General features: G+C 54.8%; 7 protein-coding genes across 7 annotated transcripts; 5 read left to right on the top strand and 2 right to left on the bottom strand.

The window, feature by feature from the left end:
* Positions 1-1,093: 1,093 nt before the first annotated feature.
* BGZ61DRAFT_399396 (chromatin assembly protein) lies at positions 1,094-5,293 on the top strand. The gene is made up of 7 exons (XM_046243009.1): positions 1,094-1,503; positions 1,563-1,628; positions 1,690-1,748; positions 1,805-1,823; positions 1,883-1,948; positions 2,000-3,687; positions 3,742-5,293. The coding sequence occupies exons 1-7, from the start codon at positions 1,501-1,503 to the stop codon at positions 4,841-4,843; spliced, it is 3,003 nt and encodes a 1,000-aa protein (XP_046098631.1). The 5' UTR covers positions 1,094-1,500; the 3' UTR covers positions 4,844-5,293.
* Position 5,294: 1 nt separating this feature from the next.
* Positions 5,295-11,295, top strand: BGZ61DRAFT_509266 (uncharacterized protein; the record flags this gene model as incomplete). The annotated part of the gene is made up of 6 exons (XM_046251994.1): positions 5,295-5,531; positions 5,596-5,981; positions 6,037-6,388; positions 8,204-8,291; positions 8,659-10,158; positions 10,195-11,295. Exons 1-6 carry the CDS (start codon positions 5,494-5,496, stop codon positions 11,293-11,295), a joined length of 3,465 nt encoding a protein of 1,154 aa, XP_046098632.1. The 5' UTR covers positions 5,295-5,493.
* Positions 11,296-11,557: 262 nt separating this feature from the next.
* Positions 11,558-12,675, bottom strand: BGZ61DRAFT_483219 (Mis12 protein-domain-containing protein; the record flags this gene model as incomplete). The annotated part of the gene is made up of 2 exons (XM_046249467.1): positions 11,558-12,556; positions 12,613-12,675. 2 exons carry the CDS (start codon positions 12,673-12,675, stop codon positions 11,558-11,560), a joined length of 1,062 nt encoding a protein of 353 aa, XP_046098633.1.
* Positions 12,676-13,528: 853 nt separating this feature from the next.
* On the top strand, positions 13,529-15,301 carry BGZ61DRAFT_483220 (ankyrin repeat-containing domain protein; the record flags this gene model as incomplete). Its single annotated transcript, XM_046249468.1, has 2 exons — positions 13,529-13,976; positions 14,121-15,301. 2 exons carry the CDS (start codon positions 13,529-13,531, stop codon positions 15,299-15,301), a joined length of 1,629 nt encoding a protein of 542 aa, XP_046098634.1.
* On the top strand, positions 15,205-15,817 carry BGZ61DRAFT_460209 (uncharacterized protein). The gene has a single exon (XM_046247004.1). The coding sequence runs from the start codon at positions 15,455-15,457 to the stop codon at positions 15,707-15,709; it is 255 nt and encodes an 84-aa protein (XP_046098635.1). The 5' UTR covers positions 15,205-15,454; the 3' UTR covers positions 15,710-15,817.
* Positions 15,818-16,213: 396 nt separating this feature from the next.
* On the top strand, positions 16,214-17,314 carry BGZ61DRAFT_592240 (uncharacterized protein; the record flags this gene model as incomplete). Its single annotated transcript, XM_046256719.1, has 1 exon — positions 16,214-17,314. Exon 1 carries the CDS (start codon positions 16,283-16,285, stop codon positions 17,312-17,314), a length of 1,032 nt encoding a protein of 343 aa, XP_046098636.1. The 5' UTR covers positions 16,214-16,282.
* Positions 17,315-18,941: 1,627 nt separating this feature from the next.
* Positions 18,942-19,517, bottom strand: BGZ61DRAFT_112400 (uncharacterized protein). The gene has a single exon (XM_046236943.1). The coding sequence runs from the start codon at positions 19,442-19,444 to the stop codon at positions 18,986-18,988; it is 459 nt and encodes a 152-aa protein (XP_046098637.1). The 5' UTR covers positions 19,445-19,517; the 3' UTR covers positions 18,942-18,985.
* Positions 19,518-21,223: the final 1,706 nt, after the last annotated feature.

Genomic DNA, 21,223 nt, shown 5'->3' on the forward strand with positions numbered 1-21,223 from the left:
GAGAAGGCCCGGCTGGATTGCAGATTTACAGGGTCCGCGACATGTGATATTGCAGGATCGCGAAGATAAGGACGTCCTTGGACTTTATTCTAGAGCCTGCAGGTGCTTTTTGCACCACTGCAAACCTAGCTGAACTCTCAAAAGTGCAAGTCAGGGGTTGTGGGCGGACAGCAAGACACGCCCGCGCACACGGTGTCGGAGGAGGCGGGTTTGGACAGTGGCCCACCTGGCCAACGGGGCATATTGCGATTTAGACACGGACAGAGATATCTAGACGAAGAATCAAGAGAAAAACGTGGTTCAGGCGACGTTGAACGCGGCGGACACGGACGAGCAGAATGAGCCCAAAAACGTTGGTGAACGGAGCTGGTGGGTGGTGTTGGCGGCCGGGGAGAGTGGTCTGGCGGAGTGGAGGAGGTCAAGCATGAGTCGTTTGGTTGTTGGATGGACAGCGGAGGAGGAGGGAAGCAAGGGAAGCGCCGCGCCGCCGGGGAAGGGGGGGGGGGGGGGGCGGGGGCGTGTCAGTTAGTGTTAGTTTGCGGCGGTGTCCCAAAAAACCCGGTCGACCAGGGGTGGGAAATTCTTTGGGAACCAGTTGAGGAGGCGGAATTGGACCGGGATTGGGCGAGACGTGGCATTGGACGCGGGATAGCGGTGTTTCGACTTGGTTGATTGGGAATCTAGCTGTCGAGTACGTCTCGCTCCAGGTCTCGTTCTGCCTTTTTTTCGCCCTTTGGGACGGGTGCCGTTCCGTGACGCTGATGGGTGATCGATCCCTCGTTAGCGGTACCTGGCGCCGCGACCCATGCGGGATTGACACCGGTACCTCTGCGGTACTTGGGCCCTCGCACCCGCCTGCGCAAGCATCAAGGTACCCGCCATGGCACTGGGACCCCGTTTTTCCGCCGTCCTCGTCCTGGCTGCGGCGTGTTACTGGCTCCCAGCAGGTACTTCGCACTAACGCCAACCCACGCCCACACAGACACCCACCCACGCTCCTGCTTTTCTTCCTCCCCCCGGGTGTCCTCGCCGTTGCTCCCGTCGCGTCAGCCCGCTTCTTCTTCTTTCTCCTCCTCCATCATCACCTCCGTCCGCCATTGCTCCCGACGCCGCGTCCCCGAGCTGCGCGCCGCCATCGACTCCCGCGCCGCGTCTACGTCCTTCCGGGGCAGCTCTTATTCGCGTCTGCCTTTGAGCCTCGTCCGCCGCGTGTAAGTCGTCTACCGCACGCATACAATCAACCCCCGGCGCCCCGGCCAACCCGCGACGCCCCCCGATTCCCGCCTGCGCGCCCGCGTTGTCGACCGCCCCACGACGACCAACCGTCCTCGCCTCAACACTACTCCCCAACCTGCTCCCGCGTCCGCATATACACCCCTCCGAGCCGATGCGACGTTGCTGCCGCCTTCACATTCAATCTTGTTAGTGGGGGGAGGCTGCGTATCAGCCTTGCAGACGATTTGATCTGGGACTCGACTGGTTGCGCCCATTCTTCCAACCATGGTACTGCTATTCCGGACGCCTCTTTGGGTCCACGACCAATTGCTGAACCCTGTGTCTAGGTTCTGTTCAAGCGGAAACCGGTCCAATTCTTGCCCCCGGCAGAAATCGAGGATGAGAACGCCGAGGTATGACCGCCCACTCTTGCTTCCCCCCAGAGGTCCGCGCAACGGCTGATTTGCGATGTAGGTCTGGCATATTCCCCAAACGGGTGAGATATTCGTCTCGTATGAAGACTATCTGAGCCGGTGAGTGTGGTTCCTGGTCCCCCTTGGTTGCTTTCCCTGGCTTACACGACATCTAGCATGGACTTTTACAAACAGGTACGACCACGTTACTCCAACTTCAACCCGTGACATCCCCGCTTACCAGATTGACCCAGCGCCGTTTCAACGATCAAATCACAGGACATTCAGGCTTGACTTTCTTCGAGGCCTTTAAGAGCGAGGTTGGTATTGCCGGTTGTCACTCAAAGTCATCCGCTCACTCTCGGAAACAGCTTGCTGGAGGTAAAGAGGTCGAGGCCTCATTCCCCGAGGCTCTCAAGGGCCCCATCTTGCGCAGGGTCCAGTTCCAGACGGTTTCGCGCCTCGATAACCTTGTCGACCAGATTTACGAGGAGTTCAAGCACGACTACTACCCTGGCGAGGATGTGACTGTCACGATGGATGGCGGAGACCGAGTCCACGGCCTGGTCCGCGACAAGACTGCCTTCGGCCCGAGAAGCCTTCCCGACGGCAGCCAGACCCTACCTACGACCCGATATCTAGTCAATCTCAAGGAGTCGGAAGGGGAGACGATTGTGACGGACGAGCACATTTGCCGCGATCGAGGCATCTTCACCAAGGCCATGCTCAGGTCCTTTATTAAAAAAACTGTCACTCGCGATGCGTGGAACGGCGCTCCTTGGCTGGTCAAGCACGAGTACGCTAGCCAGTACCATATTGACACCCGGGTCCCGCCTCATCTTCGCTATGATACCAAGGTTCAGGAGCGCAAGCAGCTTCAAGCTCAGAAACGGGCAAGCCTCCCACACGAAACAAACGGCCACAGCCCTTCAGGACTCAGCTCAGGCCCAATGCGGCTACCGGAGTTGAAGCCCGCGCCCAAGGGCAAGTCGAAGCCTGGCCAGGCTGCTCCTGGAAACAAGGCCCTCAAGTGGCCGCTCAACATCCCTGTTCATGGCGGTAACCCCTTCAGCTACCCACCAAACCACTACGATCAGACACCTCCTCAGCGCGAACCCACTCCGCCACCGCCGCCGCCGCCACCTCCCAAGTATCCTATCGAGGATCTGCAGCTTGATCCGCGAGAGGATCGCAAACGCCCGCCGCTCAAGTATCTGTGCAAGAACCCGCCCGTGCAGGTGGAGAATGGCGATGCGGAAGACAATGACATCGACATGGATTCTGTTGGTCCGCTGTTGGAGACCTGGGATACACTCAACGTGTATTGCGAGGTTTTCAAGCTAGACTCCTTTACCTTTGACGACTTTGTTGAGACTTTGTGTGTTGCGTCTGAAGAAGTTCCTGTTCAACTCTTCGAAGAGATTCACTGCTCTGTGCTCAAGATCCTTGTTGACTCCGAAGCTGACGGTGGTAAGGTCCGGATCAATCTTCCGGAGATTGAAGAGGACGACAGCGATGAGGAAGATGAAGACGACGAGGATGAGAGCGCGGAGCCCACACCCGAGCCAGAGCCCAAACCGGTGGGGCGCGCTACTAGAAGTAGCATGGCTAGGCTCGAGGCCGAGAGAATGGCCGCTGAGCTTGCTGCCGCCGAGGCAGAGGACGAAGATGAGGAGGAGGAAGAGGCTAAGCACCGCGCCGAGGAACTCCTGAAGGACTACGATTGGATCGAGCACCTCCGAAAACGCGACTTCACCAACGGAGGTTGGGAACGAATCATGGTTGGACTACTCCACCAACTCTCCAAGAGCGAACATCAACAAGAAGCTTGCGAGGAGCTTTTGTTCGAACTCGTTCCGGCCGATGTTGAGCCCACGCAGGACACAGTGCGGCAGGCATATGCTGAGCTCGATGTCAACTTCCGTGTCAAGGCATTGCAGATAATTTGTATGCTTACCACCGAGACGAAGGCCATCCGTGGCTACATGGAGGACTGCAGTGAAACCATGACGACGTACCGCAAGGAGAAGATTGAATGGCAGAGACAGCGGAAGCAAGCGTAAGTGCTGTTGTATCAGCGACAAGCGTGAACAAGGCTGACTGATTTGTTTAGTGTTGAGGATTTGCGCCAGATGAATGAACAGCGAAAGGTTCTTCTCCCCGACAATATGCCACCCTCGCCTGCAAAGACTCCCGTCAAGGCAGACGACGATGTGAAGATGACAGATGTGGATGAATCGCACTTGTCGAGAGAGGAAGATGGCGAGGAGACCGAGGAGGATGCCTCGCAGAGGAAGCGTAAACGGGCTCAGTCCCTCAAACAGCGGAAGCGCGAGGAGGAGCTGGCCAAGAAGGAGAAGGAGAAGGAGAAAGAGAAGAAGAAGGCCGAGAAGAAAGCTGAGAAGGCCACGAAGCCGCCAGCTCAGTCGAAGCAGTTCATCAAGCTGCTCAAGGATATCCAGAAGAAGGAAGACCTCATCAAGAACTGCGAGGAAGAGATTGCTGTTCTCGATAACGACTTGCGCGAGGCTGACTGCCCTCGAACTCGAGTCCTGGGTAAGGATCGCTTTTGGAACAGGTATTATTGGTTTGAGCGGAACGGTATGCCGTATGGCGGACTTCCGGACAGCTCGACAGCCTCGGCCGATTACGCCAACGGGTGTATCTGGGTTCAAGGGCCGGACGATTTGGAGCGCGAGGGATACATTGACCTGCCTTCTGATCTGCAAGATGAGTACAAGGGCAAGTTCAACATGACAGTTCCCGAGCGAAAGACCATGGAGGAGGGCAAGACGAGCGTCTTCAATGCCCGCCAATGGGGATACATTTCTGACCCGGAGCACGTCGATGCTCTTATCAAGTGGCTGGATCCCCGTGGATTCAACGAGCTACGACTCCGCAAGGAGCTTCTCAACTACAAGGAGAAGATTGCGAAGCACATGGAGAATCGGAAGACGTACCTCGCAAACACCGAGGAGCCCGAGAAGAAGGAGGAGACAAAGCGGATGAGCACTCGAATCCGCGACAAGACACCCGAACCTCCCAACTACCGCTGCCTCCAATGGGAGAATACGACTGCACTCGAGGAGGTTGGGCATCTTCACAGTGACCCGCCACCCCCGCCAAGGGCGAGGAAACAGACCAAGAAGCGAGAGGCGATGAGCGAGGCCCACTCAGGACCGGCACCCAAGACACGACGCCGCCGAGGAGGTTAGGTGTATGGAAGCTGTCAGGCATGCCGGGGAGGGTTGATGTACACCTTCAGGATGTAAATTTTCAGGGTCTGGACATGGCAAGATTTGGCAACTATGCATTGGTGTGGATATGTGGCGAGCATAGAAGCTGGTCTGAGGGGTTTGGTGGAGTGTTGTTTTAGGCGGGACTAAAAGAAGAGTACACGGCGTTTTGGCCCGGCCAGGATAGGCTTCGGCAGCATTGGGAAGCATCGAATAGATTACATGTGATTGGAATCAGAGACCAGAGAACAGAAACCAGAGATCGGAAACCAGACTCGATTGAACTTGGTGACGACGATCGTATACACATGACGATTTGGTGGCCTATAGAAAGAGTGCTGGAAAGGTCCGAGAAGACGGGATACAGCTCCTTTGGGCAGTACGACCGGCACCAAGACAGATCAAGTGGGGCGTCAACCTCGGCAGCTCAAGATCCGATCGCCGACGCATCATCAGTCCATCGGATAGATATTTGCGCCGGACACTTTGGAGTTTTGTTCCGGCCGTGAGTTATATAGAATCCAAAGGTTCCGGGACTCGTGGATTTCGTGGATTTCGTGTATTTTGTGTTTTGCCTCTACACATACTCAATTGACCTCGAATCAACCGTCCGTCTTGTCTCAGTTACCATGGCCGCCACCGAACAGCCCAAGATCAAGCTTCACTGGTACGTCATTGCATCTACAGTCCACCGTCACAAGCAACCGCTAATAGATATGTCCGCCTCACAGGCTAGACCGCTCGCGCTCGCAGCGCATTATCTGGCTGCTAGAAGAGCTCAAGCTGCCCTACGAGCTGGAGATTTACCACCGGGACAAGCAGACGCGGCTGGCGCCTCCAGAGCTGGAAAAGGTGCACCCGCTGGGCAAGTCGCCCGTCCTCACCATCACGACACCCGGCTCGGATGAGCCCATTGTGCTGGCCGAGAGCGGCCTGATCACGCAGTACCTCGTGGAGAACACCCCCGAGGGGAGCAAGTTGATGCCGCCGCGCTGGAAGGACGGCATGGAGGGCAAGTTGGGAGGTGAGACGGAGGCGTGGATGCGCTATCAGTATTACTTGCATTTCTCTGAGGGGAGCTTCATGCCGGTTCTGGTATTGGCCATGTTTATCGGCGGTGAGTCTTGCTGGCAATGACTGCATCTTGGAGATTTAATGACTGACCTTTGTAGGCCTCCGCTCACCCATGGTGCCCTTCTTCATCCGCCCCATTACATCCATGGTCGCCAGCCGCATATTTGCGTCCTTCATCTTCCCCAACACGCGCCGCAATCTCGGCCTCCTGGAGACGCACCTGTCCGAGTCCGGCGGGCACGCGTACCTGTGCGGCGACTCGCTCACCGCCGCCGACATCCTGATGAGCTTCCCCCTAATCGCGGCCAAGGACTCGCTGGATCAATTTGGCTCCTGGGAGGGTGGCGCGTGGCGCTCCGAGTTCCCGCGGGTCGCCGAGTACGTGGCCCGGCTGGAGGGCGAGGACGGGTACAAGACGAGTGTGGAGAAGATCACGGCGATCGATGGCAAGTTTGAGGCTTCGTTTTAAGGGAGCGGGTGGGAATTTGGTGTCATGATTTATGGGGGCAGGGCTGTATGAGTATTTACTAGGTGGGTTGCTTTGGTGACTCGGTGGGTGGATGCGTGATAATTCCGATGAGTGGTGATTCAGCTCATTCTCATGTCGCAATAGAGTAGACGAGTATATACAGTTACTACAAAGATATCAAGCCAGTCAAATGACTATGCCAAATCCGAGTTTCAACGTCCGCTGCCAGAGAATCACACGTGTTCCACGGCCAGAAGAGTATAACATGGACCACCAGCTAGCCAGGTACTCAATCAGCAAGGCGGTCAAAGAAGCATGTTTCGCGCATACCTCTGTAGTCCTCCGATTCGAGACACGGTTAATTATACCGAAGGTGGACCTGGTCCCTGGATCTAACATGTCTCTGCCGTAGGTCTGGTCCCGCACTTGGCATTCGTTCACATTCAGATTTTCCACATGATACCCCTGTTCGGCACGAAATATTCGGTGGAACTTAGGAAGTGAGATTGAGGGTGTTTAAAGGGTCTAGGAAGCCCAAGTCGGAGGAAAGAAATCGAGAGAGGTTGATATCCTATGCACTATATTTGCCTGCTCCTTCATCGAGGACAATGACCACCTCTTTGAGAATGTCCCTTCTTGGCTTCATTCGTGTTTTTACCTTTGCCATCTTAACAGGACTCTGTTTCGGGCATTCTGACCCTTTCAATCCTCGTCCATTACCAGCTACTATACCCAAAGAAACCCTCAATTCACATGACGAGCTCCACGCTCGAGATGCATTCGAAATCAAGCACAAAAAGCCGAATGGCGCAGGAGAGGTATATTTTATCAGCAAACAAACACATGTCTACGGGAAAAGAGCCGCTTTGCTGATTCCTATCAAAGTCCCTTCGCCACATCACACCACCAGCAGGCGCAGAACTAGGTTTCATCCCCGTACGCACAGCAAATCACGAAAAGGTCACTGTCTTTCGAACTAAAGGCTTACGAAATGAAGAAATCTCCCATGCTTATGTTGTAATCCATGGAAAATACCGTAACGGCGACCGTTACTGGGAGAGACTCAACGACGCCGTAAACGACGCCCGCAGAGATGGCTTCCCCGGAGCAGACCGAAATTTGACAATAGTTGCACCCATTTTCTTCTCGGCTCGTTATAGTCCCGGCCAATACGTAAAGAACCAGCTCGCGTGGGGAAACATCAGCCCGTGGCAAGCTGGTGAGACGGCTACTCACCCGGTTGGCACTGAAGTCACCTCCATCGATGCCTTAGACGCCATTATTGATGAATTTTCCGACCAAACGATTTATCCTAAAATCAGTAATATAACTGTCATTGGCCATGGCGGTGGTGGTCAGCTAGCTCAACGCTATGCGGCGATTGCTAAAGAACCGGCGCCCCATGTCCACATTCGCTATATACATGGCGACCCATCATCATGCGTGTATTTTACACCCGATAGACCAACCTTACCGGGCAGTGTATTGCCGTCGAAGAATACATGCAAACTCTACAACACGTGGCGGTATGGGTTTGATGGCTTCAGCGGCACCTCGGAGGGTCTTTTGTCGCGGGAGGAGTTCTTCAGGCGATACATCACCCACGATGTCATCTCTCTCGTCGGATACCAGGATATAAGCCATCGAGGAGACCAGTCCTGCATGGCGAGGATGCAAGGCGGGAGAATGAGGCGAGAACGCAACCTCATTTGGTACCGGTATATAAACACGCTGGCACGGACGGAAGAGAACCTCGACGGGTTCCCTGGATCATTTGATAATCTTCCGGACTGGAGTCATATTTCCAACAACAGCATCCAGTTGCGCCTCATCATAATTGAGGATGCCTCGCACAACGCTGCCCAGATCTTTGGACATGCCAGTGTTCGCTCGGCGTTGTTCCGAGACGACGATGTTGAGCTAGGATGGAGGCCCAAAGTGTGAGAGTACAGCAAAATGGATGTTCGGTTCTTGATGGTAGTTGTCTTGGCCTTGCTCCATATTAAATCTGCGCCGGTAGCTCACATGTCTACTATTGAGGGAAGCCGACATATGGTTTGGGCATAAGTCTCAATTAAACATACAGACACAGGAGAGGGTATAATACATCGATAATTTTCACTTTGTGGCATATTTAGCTACTAAATAGTCGACGTACTTTGCTCATGTTGTTTCCTCGATGACTGGTCCTCACCGAAGCTCACCGAATATGCTTGGCTACTAGTGAGCGATTATTGGCTGCACACCGAAGATGTGGACCTTGAACCTCGAAAATAGCCGGGTCTCGGTTCAACACTTCGCAACATCGCCTTCATCTCCCTCACCCAACTCGGCGCCAATCGCAATGTACGCATCTCGAACAGTCTGTTCAAGATGCTCGTCCCAGTTGCGCTCAGTCGCCGTCCAGCGGCTGGGCGTCGCTGCCCGATTCGCGACGCTGGCAGACTCACCAGACTCATCCCGACCACCGCCGGGACAAGGCAATGAGTTTGAGGCTCCGCGCAGGCCGACCCGGTCACGGCCAGACCCCTTCAAGGAACCGGCGAAGGCATCGCAGGACCCTGCTTTGGCCCTGTTTAACGATGTTGTCAGCCCGGCCGTCAACGACTCCAACCGAGACCTCGCGGAGCGGCCTGTGTTAAGCGAGCTTGAGGTTGTCGCCAAGGTCAACGAGCTCATTAAAAAGGGCCTGAGCCTGAAGGCAGAGTACCAGCTTTTCCAAAAAGACATTTGGCCGCACATAAAGGAGATGCGTGGCCAGGTCCCGGTGCCCATCTACAACGCAGCCGCGCTGGTCCTCAGCAAGATGTGCACCCAACTCGCCTGGGTCAACGACACCTCCGGCATCAGCGTAGAACTGTCCGAGATGTACGGTATCCTCGGCAGGTGGGATCCGCAAATACGAAATGATCTCGTTCTGACCCTGTGTTTTGTCCTGACCGAGGTAAAGAACCCGACGAGGAGGCGCTCGGCGCTCATGAACGAGCTCATCACGCTGTGGAAGCACATCTCGCAGCTGAAGCGACCGAGCGAGTTGTTGCAAGAACCGCGGTTTGCGTTGCCCAGCACACAGAGTGTACTTGACGACTTGAATAGGCGGCAACCCAAAGTACCGGGCGAAGAGCTTCGCCCCCTTACCTTGGATCGGGCTCTTGCGTCCATCTTTCTCATGTTCTCTCCTCCGCAAGCCGAGAGCCTCCTGCCGGGGCTTCTAACGACTGTGGCAGTTCTGTCCGATATGCGATTCTCAGGGGTTGGTATACAGACAGAGGCGGCGCCCCTGCTCAACCTTGTCCGGCTCGTGCTGGCGAAGCTAAAATTCGGGCTCAACGAGGCTGAAATCAACGAGATATTCAAGCTGAAGGGCAGATATCCAATGGCAAAGCAACAGATGCTCCGAGCGTACGTGATCAAGCAGTTGCCGTATATGACGAAAATGCTGCTCTACAAGAGCGATCAGTGGCAGGGCGGGTTGGACACGGCCATGGACCCGGAGATGGCCAAGGCGATGGACCTTTCGATCTTTCACAAGCAGCTACGGGTAGCGTACCGTTCGCGCAACACGGGCGCTATCCTCGCCATCTGGCAGAACCTGATCTCATGTTTGCGGGACTATCCGAGGCTCGGTCAGGACATCCGCGATGACCCGCACTTCCTCGACTTTTGGATCTTCGTGTGGTGCGGTGTGCGCCGAGCTAACAGGGTCCAAGACACGATGGATCTGATGAAAGAACTCGGTATCCAGCCGACAGTGAAGACGTACACAGCTATGCTGCACGGGTGGAAGATGTGCAAGGATCTAGGCAAGATCGAGGCTTTGTGGAGCCAACTCGTTCAGTCAGGGATGAAGCTCGACGTCATTATCTGGACGGAACGTATATCGGCACTCATTGACGGGGGGCGGTCTCAGGAGGGTGTCGACGCGCTGGTCGAGATGGTGACGACTTGGAAACAGGCTGTGAAGCAAGGTCGCCAAGCACACGCCGTGGAACCAACCATTGCGGTAGTCAATGCTGCTTTCAACGGTCTCCTGCGCCTCGGCGATCCCCAAAAGGCGAACCAGGTGCTTTCCTGGGCAGGTCAAGAGGGCTTCATGCCCGATATCCGGACGTACAACATTCTCATCCGCGAGAGCCTCCGTGCCGACGACCCCGAGGATGCGAAGGACCTGCTGCGGTCCATGAAGAACCAGGGCGTCCAGCCGGATGCCGCAACATTCACTGTTCTGCTGGAGGGTGTCATCGGCCGGATGGGAGATGAAGCCACCCCAGAGGAACAGGTGCAGGCCGTCGACCAAGTGTTTGCCGACATTGAATCGGCAAATCTCGTGCCCAATCAGGAGACTTACGGCAAGATGCTCTACTCAGTGGCGGGCCTGCCGAACGGTTCAGAGGAGGCCATTGCTGCTGTCCAGGCCCATATGCGCGGCAAGGGCATTACCGTCACGGCACACATGGTCACCATCCTCGTCGAGCGCGCCCTCTCGCGAGATCCCCCAGATATTCACGCCGTACGGGATCTCCTACGCGAGCACAAGCTCAAGACAGTCGACCAGGGTGACCAGACACTATGGGAGCGTGTCATGAGCGCCTTTTCCGTAGCGCGAGAGCCGGCCGAGGCCCTAGCCATCTTCGACGAACTCGCCGACGCAGGACGGCCTGTCACGTCACTGCCGTGCCTGCTGGACCTGGTGAGGATGTTGGTGGAAAGGGGAGATCTCCAAGATGCGGAGAGAGTCGTGGGCGTTGCCCTCGCGCACAAGCTGAAGTCGAAAGAGGAGTTCAACAACCGGTACTGGAGGCATCACTTTTGGTACATGGCCAAGGAGAATGGACTGTTGAAGACGGCGGATTTACCCGAAGCTTTGCGAAAGCATTTCGCGAACTGATAGGAAGCAGCATTATTACTGCGGTTAGCGAGGGACGGATGTATGTTTAGCTGACGAACATGGTAAAATGGGATGGTATCTGTATAAGAGGTGAAATTCCTCGCCGCATTGCCTTGTATTTCCACGCCATAGAATGCCTGTACATGTAAAAGAGACTACCAAACCATCACCACCCAAACAAATGGTTGTTTTCCCAACCTGCGCCGACGCCGTGTCCTTGCAAATATCCTCGACTGAAGCCATCGTGTGTCGTGTCCCTGTCCTAAGACTCATCCATCGCCTCGCCTCCTCCATTGGCGCTTGAGCCCTGTTTTGAAGGCTGTCCGGGCTTCTCTTTGCTAAGCATCGAAGCAACCTGCTCTAAGCCCTCGACTTCGTTCCGCGTCACCTTGCGGCCTTCGCCCTGCCACTCGCCGTCACGCACCTCACCCTGCGCGCCGAGCTCCAGGCCCCGTGAGTTCTCCAGGTACTTGCGCGACGCAGCCTCGACATAATTGACGCGATCGCGCCGCCAGCTCTTGGGCGCGGTGTCGGGTTCCGGTGTCTCGGCGTCTTCGGGGCCTAGGTCGGGTAGCAGAGTGCGCAGTGACGTGGACAGCGCGCGTAGGGCTTGTAGCTGTGAGAGAGTAAACTCGGTCGTCGTCGCGATGGGCGTGTCGGCGCCGGCGTCCTCGAGACCCGCCCGGTCGCGCAGGAAGCCAAAGGGGGTGTCGGCGGCGCTGGACGGTGGCGCCTCTTCGGCCTTTACGGCGCTGTTGGCCGGCACGTTCGCGGGCAGGCCGAGAGAAGAGCGGAGCTTCGACAGGAGGGCGTCGTTTCGAGAGCGTTCGGTCTCAAGGACGGCGTGCAGGCGCTGGCTGGCGTGTAGGCGGCGGCGCAGGGCCGTGACGGAGTCGGGCGTCGGAGCGTCTGGCGAGTTGGCGGCGAAGTCGAGGCCGTCGTAGTGGGCGAGGCGCATGAAAGGCTGGTCGTCAGGGCGGACCTTGAGGATGTTGTTCATGGTGTAGAGCTCGAACAAATCAAAGTTCTTGTCGATAGCAGCGTTGAGGAGCGTCTCGAGCTGGTGTGTACCGTTTTCAATCTCGAGGCGCGCGGCCTCGTCGGGCGGCAGGGCGGCGGCGGCATCTTTGGAGCGGGAACTGGCAGACGGGTTCTTGAAGCCGAGGCTCTGGGGCGGGATGGAGAGGAGGAGGCGCTCGACCGAGTCCAGGGCGCGGTCGGCGAGGACGTTGACGGTGTTGATGATGTCGTCGAGGAGGGCCTGCAGCGGGGGTTAGCCAGGACAGTAGAGGGGTGGGCGTAAAGCGCGGGACGTACGACGGGCGGGTAGCCGAGGTGCTCCGTTAGCAGCTCGTAGTCGGTGGCCTGTGGAGTTGCCATGGTGGTGGTGTTTTAAACGGTGCGACTTGTTGCAGGAGGAGAGTTGACGGTGGCCGTGGTGGTGATGGGGTTGGACGCGTCTGTCGCGTTCATGAGTGCCCCTCACTCAATTAAAGTGGTTTTTCAAAGGCTCTGTGCAGGTGGATGTAGAAACCGGGCGAACAAAGGAGTTTTGTAAAATCCGTACCAGGATCAAATTGAGACTTCACTCGTTGGGAATCGCATCACCACCAACCAGTTCCAATTACGATGCAAGCATCACAGCGAATTCTGGTTTTCAAGCAGCGGATATAAGTGTAATTGTCTGTGAAGCTGGTACATACGACCATAGCTCTTAGAAAATACGGGATCCCGTCCGCTCTCCCTTAGTCAAGCTGAGAAGCGGCGAATTAGTACTCGGGTCGGTGACGACCGGGGAATCCTCGCTGTTGTATGTTTTTTTTTGCCGATTTCCCATACTATTTTATTTATTCCTGGTTGATGTCAGACTCCTCTTTATAGTATATCGTCCTCTCTGGTTCAAACCCTTTTGTTTATTGAAAGACATCGAGGAGGTATCGCGATGCACAAGGGCAGCTCGTAGTGGAGCGAAGAAGCTAGCCGCGTCTCTGCGGTACGTTGAGAGCAAAGGAAGTGTCCAAATTGCTAAAGCCAGGTCAACTTGCTCCCGTTTGGGTGGCATCCATTCGGGTTGTCTAGAGATGTTTATATGATAATTATTATATCCAGGATTGAAATATGGTCAAAGCGGAGCACTTCGAGACCCATTCAAGCCGTTAACTATATATTCACCCCCTCGCTATCCATTCGCTTTATCAACAGCCGCCCACCCTCACCAGAAAACAATATAATCATGTTTCAGCCCACCAAGTCTATACAGTCTCGGATGAGCGACGACGACTTCGAGTCGCCTGGCTTAGCTCTATTCACCTCCATTCGCGACAACGACATACCGAGGCTGCGACGACTGATTGATGCCCTGACCCCTGCGGACTTGCATCAACGCCTAGAAGACGAAACCGTCTGGGGCATGCCACTCCACGTTGCAACTCTTTGCAATAGTTCAGCAGCAGTGGAAATTCTTCTGAGTGCCGGCGCGAGTCCTCTAGCCTTGAGGCATTCAAGCGACGACGACCGCACGCCGCTGGAAATAGCCGCTCGACAGGGCAATCGAGCTATTCTGCGACAGCTTTGGCAACATATCGACCCCGATCACCACACCAATAACTACACAAACTTCCAGTCATGCCTTGTTTACTCTGCCATGTACGAACAAGTGTCGATTGTCGCTGACCTACTGAGTTGGTGGGATGGTTGGGGCCCTAAGGCTACGAAACAAGCCCTCAGCTAGGCGGCAATGAGATGGCAGGTTTACGTCGTCGAACTACTTCTGTCCAAGTTTTTATTCAATCAGCAGACCCTCGATAATACTCTGGAATATGCAGCAAGCTTCAAGGCCAAGACAAGTATCTTTGAAAGGATTGACTACCGGGGGATTGACCACCTCGAGCAGCAACAGCTGATTGCGCTGCTGGTGGATGCAGGAGCCAACCCCAACTCGACTCTCAATCGTTCATCTACCATCCTGTCAGCTGCTTTCTGTATGGATCTAGTCGGTGCATTGAAAGCGCTTCTTGAAAAAAGTGCGGATCCCAATGCAACAATGCATACAGGAGTGTCTGCACTGCATCGCCTTGGCTTCCCAGTATCTATTAAACGAGCTCCAACGAAACGTGGGTTACATGAGACAGGTATCCGTCTCCTTCTCAAGAAAGGTGCTTCTGTTTGTCAGGAAAACAAGTCTGGAGAGACCCCCATCCACTATGCAGCATGTGGCTCCAACCTTCGAATCCTTCAACTCTACCTCTCTGCATACCCAGGCGACGAAGTCGACGATTTCATACGGTCTAAGAACCGCCACGGAGAAACGTTGCTGCATAACGCAGCCGCAGGGTGCAGCATTGAGATTATTGAATATCTGTTATCTGATGGCGGCATAAAAGGCAGCATCAATCAGGCCAACTCAAATGGTTGGACCCCCTTTATGTGTGCCCTGGCTCAGACTGCCGTCGATGGCATCCCGCCTTTAGCAAACTGCAAAACGCCATTGCAAGTACTACCAGCCGTACAACTTCTGCTTGCCCACGGAGCCAATCCCCTTGTCGTCACGGCCGAGGGCTGGACGCCGTTACATTGCCTCGCACTCTACCATAGCGAGAATACCAGCGACGAAACTATCCAGCTGATTGACAAGCTCGTTTTAGCAGGTGCGGATGTCAACGCTTGTGCTTTGTTTCCATTTGACGACGAGCCAATTCCTGGCCACCCTCCGGCTTCTGGCCCCAAGGCATTCGGCTGGGGCCACCAGGTTGAAGAAGTCATAAAGGACCCTGCGAGTAAGAGAATGGTCGTTCGATCCGGTCTCACACCGCTGCATTTTGCGGCCGCCCACGGTGCTGTGGGCGTGATTGCGGCGCTTCTACGACATGGAGCCAATCCTGCGGCTGAAGATTCCACTGGAGCGTCGCCGGCGAGAACAGCAGGGGATTCAGCGCGGCTTAGGTACCAGCCTAAGGCCCAAGAAAATATCATCACCATGTTGATGGACGCTGGAGGTTCATATTAAGAATTGTTCAACTGTGGAAATATAGTACGTGGGTAAGGAATCTTGGCAATTCAGATACTGATTTACAATAATCTTGAGGAGCAGCACAGGAGGTAAATGTTCAAGGTTGGCAACCCCTCTTCTTCCCCCACTGCATCCTAATCCCACAATGAGATGAGTACAGTTGTAGCACTGATGCGCGTTTCCTTGTCCTCCTTGACCAGGAGCGCTTGGGCTGAAACATCTGACCGTCTGTCTTTTAGTCCTGTGGACACTGGAAGGATCAATCGCAAACCAGGAGATGCGACATATCCTTCCTGCCAAAGCCACTCTCCTAAGGTTTGTAGGGCAGCAATAACGGGATCGTCATATTCTGCCCGTACTTGCAGACGCGCCAAGACCCTGAAACTCGTTGGCTTGTCAGGCTGATGTGAGCAAAGCACGCTCAAAAACGAACTTCCAGTAGCGCCCCTCGGAGACGTATCATGGGAGTTGGTGGCGGCGTCTAGACCGCTGAGAGGCTGTCCAAAGGTGTGGTGTACTACCCAATGAATGAACCGCTCTATCAGCACATTGAGACACAGTCCGAATAAGCTTTAGTGTTAAGGTTGTCTCTTCTCCGATAGCGCGCCGATCCAATGAGCTCGTCATAGGATGTACTTGTTTCGTTAAAGCTACCAATGAGATTGATATGTGGGAAACATCTGTTATTGAGGCTTCTTGTCCCGTGTTCACCTCAGCCGCAGCTGTAACGCCATGGTGAGACTTCAGAAGCGGGGTTGAGAGTGTGATAGTAAATGCCCAGGGGATTGGTGAAGGACTTGATGTGGTATGTGATATTGAAAGAGCGAGGTGTCTTTTTGTACGGCACTGGAAAATATATAAAGACTGGACTGGTCGCTCTTGGACGATACACATGAACTGCACCAGACAAGTTACTCTTGGGTGATCTATCTATTGAACCACTTCTTCATTCTTCACTACCCTGCACGCCTCGCCATCATGCCTCTTTTGAACTACGGTGTCTGGAAGGCTAAGCCGACCGCGATCGAAGTAGAGCGCGACGACGATAAGCCGCACGCCCAACTTGAATTTGAGGATGGGGGCGAAATGAAACTACGCGCCGCCATCAACGTCAAGTCCTCCGACAGCCAGGACTCCAAACTCGTCTACTGGCTGATAAAGGACTTCCAGCATCCCATCCGGGAGAAGCTGAAGGCCTTGACCATTGGCTGGCACGACATGTGTCTTGGTTCATCCCACGAGAGACTCAGCCTTGACCTGCTGCGTGATTCTCTCGTCGACTTGAAAGCTGGAGTACTAGCTCCGCACAGTCTCCCGGGCCCTAACAACGACGTCTCGGACGCCATCGAGCTCTTCTTCCAAGACATCAAACAGAAGGCTTCGACGGTGTATGTGTTTGGCGAGAGGTTCTTCAATTGGGACAAGAACGAGGAAGGAGTTCATGATGTTCACATGAACCAAGGCAGCAGGGGAGGTTTTAGGAAAGCCAACGCGATCAACCAAGATGGAGGGTTGATCTTGGAGTTTCCAGACGGGCGCTGGGAGGCCTTTTTGACGGCGTTTGCTTCGCAGACTGAGAAGACCGACCCAAGAGGGAACCCAATGGGCAAAACGCTTGGGGAATTGCTGGGGGGAACACCTCCGCCTGTGACGCCAGATATCGCCATTGCCGCAGCCATCATCAATGCCGCCGGACAGGACGGCGTCGACAATCCGGAGGAGGTGTATCTCCGCAACAAGTCCGGAGCGGCCGTGTCCGTCGCGGGCTGGCGGATCGAGAACAAGGCGGGGAATCACTTCACCCTGCCAAACACTGCGTTGCTGGCGGCCAACGGAGGCCGGCTCGGCTTCAAGATCGGCGGTGTGCCGCTGGGGAACAAAGGCGGGACCATCATTCTCAAGAACAAAAGTCTCCAGGAGGTTGATTCCGTTACGTATTCTCAGGACCAGGTGGGTCGGGATGGGGAGCTGGTTGATTTCGGACGAGACCGCGCGACCTTGGTCGGCTGAAAGAAGACCCCTGAGCGGGTGAGGACGTTGGATGAGATAGTCTGGATGTGATCTAAAGTTCTAGAGGAGTCGCTAAACAAGGATGATATGTTGATATGCCGTTCGCCAAGTTTATTGAGATTTATGGCTTATTTCACTTCGGTCGACACAACTAAGAAGCCATAGACGGACTCCTTAGTCTCGAGATCAGATAATAAAGTAACCTCTCACACTATTTAGAGAAGCCTAGAACAGCCGCATTCATGTTCACATCGTAGTTTCTGAGACATTGTCAAGAAAATGACCCTAGTATGGACCTACATGACAACGCCTCTTCTTTCCCGCATCGACATCCCCGCAAGACGCACGTATCGTTCCAGTCAACTGAAACATTTAATTTACTTTGCGTTTATCAATGCCGGGTGCAGCATGCTCAAGAGCTGAGAATAGATGGGGTGAGGTTGCAGCGCAGATGCCGAAAGAGGCCGCAGCGCCCAGTCTCGTGTTCGTGCTACCCTGTACCTTGCATGGTGGGTGCTTGGGCAGGGAAATGGATCCTTGGGATAGCAGAACAAGTATAGAGGGCGTGGAGGGAATCACGAGTTGGCCAGCGCAGCATATCAGATGCACTACTGGGGCATGGGGTATGTCACTACAGTTGTCACCTGCATCTGCCGTGTTCGACAATCTGGCCGTGATCAGACATGCAGATGTCGAACGTTGCAGGTGTGAGGGCTTGCTGCAGTCATCCCGCGTACTGTAATTCCACAATATCACTCTTGCATGAGAAATACGAGAAATGCTGTTGGCCCAGTAAGTAAATGGCTGTTATTGTCGAACGACGGATGAGTGAGCCGTGAGAGAATGTGGAGTAAATGCCGGCGATTATCTACGGGCCATCGCCAAGAGGTTGGCGTTTGGGTTCCCGTTGAGCAGGCCGTGATGGTCAAAGCCTGTGCTCTATTCCAAAGTCCTCCATCTGAGCAATCATTCTGCACGGCCATAATGACAATACTATCACTTTTCTTACAACAGATGCAACCTCTTTGTTCTGGACTTGGACGTCTTCAGTCGTTGACGGTGACGAGCCCCGATGTGGGGCAGATATTTATATGTCCCCAGCAGATCGGATCTACGAAACACCGGACTTGTTCAACAGCGGCGTGGCTAGTCCGTATCCGGAGGCGACCACGATACGAGTATTGCCTTTCGGGATATATTCGACGGCTACGGGTCTGGCCAGACGCATGGCAAGGTGACGGTGTGATCAGCTGGGCCGATGTTGCCGTTGGGCTGCAGCTGATGAAACCGGCCGTGGACGGTCACCGCCAGGAGCGGAACCTTTAATAAGAAGAGGCTAAAGAAAACGGTCAGCTTGGGCGACGGTGGCCGAACAGCGCGATGCCAAAACAGGGCCAAGTTCGTTTCTAGGCGCCACAACTGGGATTTGCTGCAGGGGTGGGAGCCAGCTATTACCAGGAGAGAGGCGCCCTTTTGCCCTTTTGTGCTTTGGCCGTGTAATTTGTTATTAGTTATAAGCATCCAGTGATTGGACCATTGTTTCCGCCGCCTGTTTGGGCGCCTCCCTAGCAGCTGATGCTCTCTGCGTCTCCGGCTTGTAGGAGCCGGGAATGCATGCAGGTGTGACGCTGCAGGTGCGGCTGGCTTGCTTGCACCGCCCCCGTGGACAAATTAGGGACCTTTGGGCGGTTTTCTTTTGTTTTGGGTTTTACACTTCCCATGATGGTTATCGCGGATAGAGTTGTGGATGGTAAAAATATCCCGGCGTGACGGTGGGCATGGATTTGCTTCGGAGTCGATGCCGAGGACTAGGATGTGTAAGCTGCAGGTGGCCAGGGACAGGGAAGGGAGGACTTGAGGAGGTATTTTGCGTACGTTTGCGTTGGTTTCTACTATTTGCCGCAGTGGGATTCTTGGTGTTTTCTCGTGTTGGTGTTGCTGATGGACGTGGTTTACCAGCAGCTTGTTCTGGGAGTATTGAACAGACTTGGCTGGCTGAGGGAATGCGCTCTTGCTGACGGGCTGATGACGATGACTGATGCACACGCGAAGAGGCTGTACCCAGCTTCTTCTAGCTATGGATGACTTCTTTGATGATGGCCAGAGGGAGCCATCACCAACCTCCGTCATGAGTCCATCAAGCAGCACCGCAATTATCACCACGATCAATCCCCGCCAGTAAATCACCTTCAATCCAACCAACATCCACTTTGCTCAATTGCTCGCATCATCGACCATCTGCCTGTCTATCCGCCTTGGCGACCATCTCCAGTCTAGACCCTTCCATATCAAGGCCGCGTCAACCCATCGCCGCCATCTCTCCAGGTCTACCTGATCCATGCCAAGCCGGGCAACGATAGCTCAGGAACCGCGCAGGGCACTAGAAGCCCAGCTCGGCGCTAGCAGAAACTCGCCGCCATCACGGCCGCCGCACATGGGAGTTTACGGCGCTAGATTCGCGGCCGTCGTCACCCTCCACGCCGTTAGCATCGCAGTGAAGCCGCCGAGTGGCCTGGACTATTTGCTCCCCTTCAGCTGGCCCAATTGCACAGACCGCATTCCAGGCCCAGCGGTCGGCCATTACACTATGAAATGGTATGGTAGAGAAATGAGCTGATAGGAGACACACTCGCACCGGAGCGTGCGGTGGTGGTGACATAAAATGAACAACTTCACCGCTTCGACTAGTGTAGCCTCGCACATTGTGCTTCCAAAAGGCTGGTAGGTGGCCATCATCTCAACTCGCTCACTCACCAACACAGCGCTGGATACGAGATGCGGCACATTATCACATCACATCTGCAAGCCGCTCCGGGGAAGACAATGCGTCCGGGGACGTGGCCGGGTTGAGGGGCTATTGTTAGAGCATGGCACGACACAGCGTCCACTCCACCAAGGATTCCCATGTCGATACAATTACTACGCAGTAACATGTCTCTTTCCTCTCCCTCATTCTCACAGGGCTGGATACGTATCAAACCCCTGGCTACTCAAGGACTAGAGGCCCGAGAGCCAAGAGGCGCAACGCCGCACGCCCGCCGACCGGAGCCGGGCACCCGTGATAGGGCAGCCCAGTTGCCGCTTTGGGAAATGAGCTGCAACGTGCTATTGCAACCCGCGCGAGTCGCTTTGTTTTCTCGCTCCTATTGTGACCAGGAAATCAGGTCACATCGTGATTCTATGCGCCTAAAGATGATTGACATGATGGCTGTTAATTGAACTGGTAGGCGCTTGGCGGAAAAGAAAGGCCACTCGACTCCGTCGGAGCCAGTACTGTAGACGCCTCACACACGCTAACTAAGATGGCAAAGGACGATCTAGCCTCCTTTCCCAGCTCGCGGATCGTCTCTGGGATCTCGGCACGAGACGACCAGCCCGAAATGGATCCCGGTCAAAGCCCTCCGGCCTGTCCCTGACCGCAACCGTTCCCCACGAAAGCTTGGCTAATGCCAGGGACCAGGGCGCCATGGGACCGTGGACCGCAGCTTGCAGGGCTCGTGGAACTGAGATGCCGTAGCCTCTTCAGCCATTCTAGGGGCAAGGTCAGCACACATCCTCTGCTCCTTGTTGGTCTACCCGGCGGTAGTGTATATGAACCCACGGCCGACCCTCCCTCACGGATTGTGTTCATCGTCAGATCAGTACCTGGTGAGGCCATCTCAAGTTTCGTTCTTTGGAAACTTCTCTCTTTTCGTTCTCTATCTTTGTCACTCGCTATATGTTTCGTTAATTTGCTTCGGCTTATACACACTCGCTTTATCACAACCACACACACACTCAGCATCTTTTCACCGAACCTCCTTCACTTTCCTCATTTTATAGTATTGTCTATTTGAAAGCCCATCAGCCATGAAGTTCAACTCAATCCTGGCCACGGCCCTCGCCGCTGTGCCTCTCCCCGGCGCCATG

The sequence above is a fragment of the Ilyonectria robusta genome (assembly GCF_021365365.1).
Source record: "Ilyonectria robusta strain PMI_751 chromosome Unknown BGZ61scaffold_24, whole genome shotgun sequence".
Classification (NCBI taxonomy): Eukaryota; Fungi; Ascomycota; class Sordariomycetes; order Hypocreales; family Nectriaceae; genus Ilyonectria; species Ilyonectria robusta.

Excerpts from the sequence above, each read along its gene's own strand:
- BGZ61DRAFT_460209 (XM_046247004.1), top strand. The coding sequence starts at position 15,455 with ATGAGTACAGTTGTAGCACTGATGCGCGTTTCCTTGTCCTCCTTGACC.
- BGZ61DRAFT_399396 (XM_046243009.1), top strand. Across the intron at positions 1,629-1,689 it reads TCGAGGATGAGAACGCCGAG|GTCTGGCATATTCCCCAAAC; the intron begins GTATGACCGCCC and ends TTTGCGATGTAG. Across the intron at positions 3,688-3,741 it reads CAGAGACAGCGGAAGCAAGC|TGTTGAGGATTTGCGCCAGA; the intron begins GTAAGTGCTGTT and ends TGATTTGTTTAG.
- BGZ61DRAFT_112400 (XM_046236943.1), bottom strand. The coding sequence starts at position 19,444 with ATGACGGAGGTTGGTGATGGCTCCCTCTGGCCATCATCAAAGAAGTCA.